Below are 7,616 nucleotides of genomic sequence, written 5' to 3'. Positions count from 1 at the left end.
TTAACAGAACAGAGCACAGTCATGGCTTCTCTGCTTGTTGATTGTAGGCGAATTAATAGAGCAATCGAGATAGACATATGAGAAAATCATCATGTAACCGTGATGGAGGAGTGCGTAATAAACTTCGGATAAAATTAGCATGTGCCGGCATTCATGTCTTCCAGGGTTCATTCAAATAGACACTTTCAAAATTTGGTCTTTGAGGGGTGGGCTGGTGTTTGTACATCATTGCGAAGGGAGAGAGGGTCGCTGAGTCTTTGCTGAGAAAAAAATCATGACGCCTCTAGGAAATAATTTGATGTTCTAAGTCTCTTTCCTCAATCACAAAGCATAATGTTCTTTCTTTAAAAACAATAAAACAGAGAAATCCTGACCTTAAGATCCAAGGTAGCAGTTTATTATTTTTGTCCAAGTCCTTAATTCTCTGTTGCATAATATGCCTAATCAAACAAATATTCCTAAACCAGAGCAAACAAAGTCAAATGTGACACGACAAGTAAAGAAGCATTACTTACAAGTAATTGATTCTACTGTTCATCGATAGGAAACAGCTTAAACTTCCTGAGTCCTCCTTTTGAGGGTAAGTCTGCACAATCGTTCTTTCCGTCGACTTGTCGAATTTCATCGCGATAGTGATTGTAAAACAAAAATGTCTTTGTTGCTTTTCTGTTTCGCTGAACTACGAAGGAATTTGGTCTTCAAGCAATAAACAGGGTTTTCGCCGAATTGAAATGGAACATTTCCAGAATTGTCTCCTGTTTAAAATTATCCACCGCTTACAATATCTGAGGGCTACTCTGACTTCAAGTTGGACCATATTTTCCTCTCAAAATAGTGATAGTACCTTTAAAACATTCCTTAAAGCAAATGTCTTGAAACTTAATGGTTGTTGGATCGATGTATTCTTCCATACAAAAGGCAATTCCAAGACGTGATACATACAGCATAATAGCTCTACATCACTGACGATGAAGTTTCCATGTCAGCTTTGGACACAAATTAGTTTACCATTTCCGATTATTCTCTCAGAAACCGTCACTGATCCCTTATGTTCTCTAAATGCAGCAATCAGTAAAACACTCAATAATCAGTACTCTCTCTTTCAAAGGTACCCACCACTAGTTACCGAAAATTACCCTAATTTCAAAATGAACAACAAATTGTCCTCATAACAGCGATAATATCTCAAAATAGCTCACCAGCAAATGTTCTAAACTCAAAGTTTGTTTGAGATATTCCTTCGCACCAGAGGCAATTTGCAGACATGTGATTAACACATTCAGCAGCTGCATAGTTCAACTTACTTAACGATCATGTTGTTTGCATGATGCAGTAAATTTAGGAAACAAATCAATACCTCATTTCAAATAATTCTCTCAAAAACTTTAATTCATCTTCCGTAAACGTTTTCAGATCAACTGTTGACCACGCACAGACCAGGAGCAGTGGCGTGAAGGCCTTTGGGATATGCCATCTTAGACTTCAAAGCAGTAGTGTATATGAAATAACTTGGAACAAATCCGGCCAACTTTATAGCGAGACGTCTTTCAGTGTCAAGCAAAAAAAACTCGACAAAATTATGAAAAAGTAAGCTTTGATCAGTTTTACAAGATTCACATCGTAGCAGATGGAAGAAATTATTTGAAGAAAAATAAGAAACGGGCAATAATTGACTCTCAGCTTGTTTAGTCATTCTTAAAAGAGTAAATTACTAATTATAAATGGACTCTCGTCTACGGTAAAAGCAATTTTCTCTTTCATATGAGTGTAGAAGCATCCAACGGTAAATAACAAGAAGTTCAATTTTTGCCGTTGCTATCTGCGTACAAAAGCTCTTACTACTGAAACAGAAAATCGCATTTATATTTCATTGATATGATACATTGTACCTCTTTTAGGAATAACCACTATTAATACAAATTTATTTGTGTTCCATCACAAATGCTGCAATCTGATTGGCTACACTCCTCGCTATCTATTCCTTAATAGACAGCAAATAAAGAGAGGATCTTATGATCCTCGTGCAATGAATTCAGTGAGTTTTCTACTTACTTTCAGTAAATAATTAACCGTATCTTGTCAGGATAAGTAGCAGTCGTGCAGTATATGAGGTAAACTTACATGGAGCCAGTGGCACAGTGTCTGGGCCGATTTGCGCGGATAACATGAGAGTGAGGCAACGAGAACAAACGTCGTCCATTCCAGGAAAATCTTTGGTAAGATGTTTGAAAGAATAAGAGGCAACAGCGTAGTTGATTTAATATAAACTTGAAGTACGAATGAATGTTGCAAAACTCAACAGAACAGGGTTTTCAAGAAAGTGCCATTTTCGTTCAAATGTAGCATAACTGAAAGCAACTTGAGGCCTCCTCAGAGAAGAAGCAAGAAAACTGTCAGAGGTTTTGGGTTGAAACGTACTTTTGAAGCCTCCAAACTGTGATTCTGTTGAAAGAAAAATACCCCTATTTCCTTACATTTCTTTAAATAAACCCCGTCACGCGTTGTGCTATTTCGGCATCATTCAGCAACGTCTATTCAAAACTTGCTTGTAACACACATGTAATCTGCATATCGCTAACTCTCACATCTCAATAAAGGCTTTCAGTTCAGATGGACACTCAGTTCAAACGGCGAAATCGTGTAGTTTTTTTAAGTCTGTCAGACGTACGGCCCCGTCAATCATACCTGATCAGCGGCGTTCTCCCTGAAGCCAGTCAAAAGAGTGCCTTCCTTGAATCTGTTTCATTTGAACCTGGTCAACTTTTCAGAAAGTCTTCTTAAACGGGAGGTACCATTAGTTTAGATAACTCTCTAAACTATCTACAATAGTACACTGATTCAGAAATTCTCCTTCAATGGGAGGTATCATTAGTTTAGATCACTCTCCACAATAATACACTGATTCATAAAGTCTTCTTTAATGGGAGACATCATTAGTTTAGATAGCTCTCTACAATAGTAAACCGATTTGTAACGCACAGGAACTTATAATGTATACTCTTATTTCAGAATCCACGCAAAGAGAGCGAAACGAAGTTCAAATTTACCAAGTTTCCGGTGCGCAAACAAGAAGTCATTATTGATAAAGACGAAGGCACTTCTTCCGGTTCTGTAGAGTGACACCTCGTGTCATACAAGAGAAATATCCACCACTTTGGCTTTGTATTGACCAGCTCCGCCAAGATTTTGCTTAAATTATGATTACTATACTTGGAAAAAATCTCCCAGTAAACGCCATTGTTGAAGTTTAATTTACATGACAGGGTACTAATGATTTCCATTGAGCTGCAATACAAGGGTACACAAAGCGACACAACCACGTTCCTCTGACCCCCTAAGACAATAAATAGAGTTTTAAATGTTTCCCTAAAACCAAGCAAATTAACACTGACTGGGTGATAATTATAAACTATGTAAATGCACGTTATTGCAGCACCGACAACTCTGGCTTTGTCCGTCGAAATGCTTCAAAACTGAGAGAGACTGGAATTGTATGTTAGAGATAGCTCGATATGCATGCTTGAATGATCATGTGCTATGTTTAATGAATATTAGTGACAGAGAGCGGATACATTTAACGCAGCAAGGACAACATATTTCTCATAAGATAGGATAATTACAAGAAGGTAAAGTGCTATATAATCAAATTGAACAACGCAAAGGTGCTTCAAGAAGTCCAAGATAGCGAAACACTTACCTGCTTTCGTTCCGTTAGCTGCTGAACTTTTATACTGAAACTCCATACCAAGGAACTCATTTTTGCGAAGCCAGTTTTATTTCATCTAGAGAAGTCCCGCTATTGTAGTTTGCTCTCATCATTACAGGATTTAAAAATCTCATTCGTCGACAGAGGTGGAAGATTTTGGTGTAAACAAACCATTTGCCAGTTTTTCAATCCCAATGGATGACGCTTCCAGAAATCGCTCAGTTGTTTTGAAGATTTTTGTCATATTGGCATTCACAGGTAAGTTATCCTTCTTTGAAGTGTTTTGCTACATTAATTGTACTAGATATAGCTGCGAGCGTCTTAAAGAAAGGCCGATAAGGTTTATTTTAAAAATTTCTTGTAAAGTAGGAGTGGCTTACAATTTTGAAAGTCATCAATTAACAAGACATGAACAGTTTAAGTTACTGTAATTAGGAAATCGTTCTAAAAAGCAAATCGCAAAAGTAAAATGATGATTTAAATCAACCCGATATCATTCACAAAATATGCTCAATATCAAACAATTATTAAAATTTTAGGCAGTCTGTTCGAAACCAGGAATATCTTAAATTGCAATAAAAGGAAAGTTCTTTCTAGAGAAAGTCAAATTCAAAAACACGAAGCAATTTGAGAGATCTATTGCTATAATTATTTTGAATGATCGACAGCTTGCATTACGTCACGTCATTACAAGCTAGTTAGCATTTGAATCAGTCAACGCTTTTGGTAACAATTCAGACGCTGTTGTTACGAGAAATTTCTTGAATGGCATTTGATAACTCTACTCCGATGAGCTAGGTAATTGCACAACAAAACCTCCTGCCTTGACTCTTCACAGCTTTAAAACAATATATTCATATCGTAATGGCATCGAATATTAATTAATGTTTACACTTTGTTTTCGTTCATACTAACCAATCAAATTGTTATCTTATCAACACTCGCTCATTAAATCATTTTTTGATAGTATTTCTTTGTTTTTCCTGATTTTGTTTATATTACCATTTTCTAATTTTTGTTTAAAAAATTCGCATTTTTACACATCTCATAAATTTTACGGGGGGATCAGTCGTCACTAACAAAATACCTCTGGCTTTAGGTTTTAATTTACCCGTGATCAAAGAAAACTGAGTCATTAGACAGATCCTTTGCATTTTTAAACTAATGAAATACTTATATATAGTAAAATGTAAAATATAAGATATAACAGTATTGGGGGAGGGGAGAGGGGGTCGGACTTTGTCAATCAATTTTGGACCCCAGCCCATCCCCCTCCCTCTCTTTCCTTTCAGGCGAAAAAAAGTTGGTCCCTCTGTCACTCACGAATTTTTAAAAACACCTTTTTTCTTTAGGGCTGACATATGGCAACAAGCTGGACGACTTGCTGAATGATGATAAACTACGTAAGTTTTACCACGAGTACAAATTGCAACCATCACCTCTTTCAGTAAACGCTAACTGAATGAAAGTGCCAGCTCTTGTATTTCTTTACTTAACTAACATTACACACATAACTTACACACTCATGATTTGCATTTATTATGATTTACCATCGTCATTATCAGTAATCAATGGCGTAGTTAAGAAAGGGAGGAGGTGCTTATGACCTATGTCTTCGTGAGGAAGATTTGTGATCTTACACCAACACCAAACATGTTAGACCAAAAACCAACTAGCATAACTGATGTGACCATTATAAAGACTCCACCCTCCCTCCCCTCCCCTCCATTCTCTTCCCTTCCCTTCCCCCCTTCTCTTCCCTTCCCTCCCCTCCCTTCTCTTCCCTTCCCTCCCTTCCCTTCCATCCCCTCCCCACTCCACATCTTTGGTGGAAAGTTCTGGACACAATCAAGATTAGTCTGGAGACTAGTTTTGCTCCTGATAAATTGACTGAGTATCGTATCTTCTCTGACCAAAATTGATTCTCTCTGAACTTCGCACTTAGTCAATTGTGGTTTGAATCAGCTTTTACTTCGCGTTGCAGCGGAATTTTGAGTCATTGAGAATTAGAACTCTCTTGGAGCATGGGATCGATAACCAGCTTATGATCGAAAAATGAGCCCACGCACCTAAACCTTCTTGGGAGGATTTAAGAACGCTCTCGGAAAACGACGAAAATTTGTTTACGACTTGTAGTCGATGTCAACTGATTAATTTTTTTTCCCTCATTGCAGTTCTGTATGTGGCCATTGGGTTTCTTTGTTTCTCTGTGCTGTTCTTATTTTTAGTGATTCTAATGATCTCTATCGTCGTCATCAGAATGCAGAAAATGAGAAAGTAAGTTTATTTTTGTGAGCCTGCGTAGCGAGCGGTAAAGTAGGAACTTTGAAGCGCTCAGTCACGAGAGGCCCGGGAAAAAGGCGTTATTTCTCTTTGTCGCAGCCTTTATTTTCATAGAGCGACATTATCTGCCATTTTTAAAACCTGGAATTGATTTAAAAAAAAAAAAAAGATCCTTGCCCACTTTGCTATACTAGAGGTAGGTGGTAATAGTTACAGATGCTGAACTTGTGATATTTCTCTCAGGGCACGTCAGAAGGAAGAGGATGAAGCAGGCGGAAGAATCAGTGAAACAATTATCGCAAACCCTAATGTTTTGCAACACCCTCCTGGGCGAAGCTCGAACGAACCAACAAAATGGGAACGTCACCCAAACGCGGGGAAGAACGGCGGCAAAAGGGTATCTAAGGGAAACGCCCCTGTAGACTATCTGGAGTATATGGACTTGATAATTATGGACGCTGCGAATATGAACCTACCGCGTGCAAAGAGGATAGAAAGTGAGAACAGGGAGAAGACAGTTTGACTGATATGATTGTGTGACAGGCTGCAATACTGCGGTGTTTTGAACGTCTAAGTCCCTCACTGTATTTGAGTTGAGATTACAATTTGTAGATTTGGCTGTAGAATATCAAATTAAAGAAACTGTGAAGAAATTTAATTTGCCATTCTAAACACAATAAACCTCTTTTTCTTTTGCATTCATTTCTGTGTGGGTGATTCTTTTAATGCTCTGGAATTTGGGTCAGGGGGTCTGGGTTCAAAGCTTAGCCGTGTCATATGATTGAGTTCTTGGTAAAACAGACCATTCCCATAATGCCTCTCACCAATCAGGCCCGTTTGTTTGAGAGGTGGAAAACCCTATCCAACGAAAAAATCACAATTCAGCGCTATCCACCAAGTAGAGAAATATCTAACGGATAGCGTAGTGCTCGTAAAATGCTGGAAAGTTGCTCACTGGACTGCTACGAAGATGCTAAAATTTGCCAAAATCCAAAAAGTTTCCACCTGAATTTCAAAAGCTGTCACCTAAATTTCTCGATATTTTCATGTAAACGTTAATTAAAAGCTTTATCTTCGTTCTTCACAATAAATGATAGCATTGGTTAAAAAAAAAACAGCTGGAAACTTAGCTTCAAGATTTGCTCGCAAATATGGGCGAAATTTGAAAAAAACGTGGTTAATTTCACGTCTTACCGAATAATGAGGGAACTTGAACGAAACTAGCTCTACTGATTGGTTTCAGAGTCTAAAACCAAAACATAAACATGCAATTGAAATCTAACGTGTTTTGGTTGGTGGCTTTCGGGCTCAGTGGAGCTGATACCCCTTCTTACCCCGCCCGGGGACGGGGTGGGGAAAGGGGACAAGAAGCATTGTTACTCCAAAGTTAAAATAGCATGAAGCTAAAGGTAATATTGCCACTCACCTTTCCCTCTGCTCCCTTCCTCTCCATACAAAATGCGTGTTCGCGTTAAGGTAAAACTAAGGCGGTGAGGTATATCTGTATCTGGCATCATTTTCTGATCGAGAAATTTGCCTTCGCGCAATATGCATTTGCCTTTGCGCATATTCATAACAAGGTGCTCCATTTTATCAGACGGAATCTTTCTCATACGGGATACACATC

At 38.1% G+C, this 7,616-nt stretch overlaps 1 protein-coding gene across 3 annotated transcripts; it reads left to right on the top strand.

Annotated features, from left to right (window-relative positions):
* The first annotated feature begins 465 nt into the window (after positions 1–465).
* LOC113677324 (uncharacterized) lies at positions 466–6,691 on the top strand. Of its 3 annotated transcripts, XM_089211049.1 has the most exons (8): positions 466–580; positions 1,414–1,587; positions 2,084–2,216; positions 3,010–3,106; positions 3,851–3,964; positions 5,059–5,109; positions 5,881–5,983; positions 6,233–6,691. In XM_089211049.1, the coding sequence occupies exons 2-8, from the start codon at positions 1,580–1,582 to the stop codon at positions 6,510–6,512; spliced, it is 786 nt and encodes a 261-aa protein (XP_089067175.1). In that variant the 5' UTR covers positions 466–580; positions 1,414–1,579; the 3' UTR covers positions 6,513–6,691. The 3 variants fall into 3 exon arrangements, with proteins under 3 accessions (XP_089067175.1, XP_027049929.2, XP_089067176.1); XM_027194128.2 differs by lacking the exons at positions 466–580; positions 1,414–1,587; positions 2,084–2,216; positions 3,010–3,106 and adding an exon at positions 3,496–3,626; XM_089211050.1 differs by lacking the exons at positions 466–580; positions 1,414–1,587; positions 2,084–2,216; positions 3,010–3,106 and adding an exon at positions 3,535–3,626 and having other exon boundaries at positions 3,825–3,964.
* The last annotated feature ends 925 nt before the right edge of the window (positions 6,692–7,616 follow it).

Source organism: Pocillopora damicornis, chromosome 6, assembly GCF_964200805.1.
Source record: "Pocillopora damicornis chromosome 6, jaPocDami1.2, whole genome shotgun sequence".
NCBI classification, from domain to species: domain Eukaryota; kingdom Metazoa; phylum Cnidaria; class Anthozoa; order Scleractinia; family Pocilloporidae; genus Pocillopora; species Pocillopora damicornis.
Note: the sequence above shows the minus strand (reverse complement) of the source record. Positions and strands in the feature narration are given on the sequence as shown.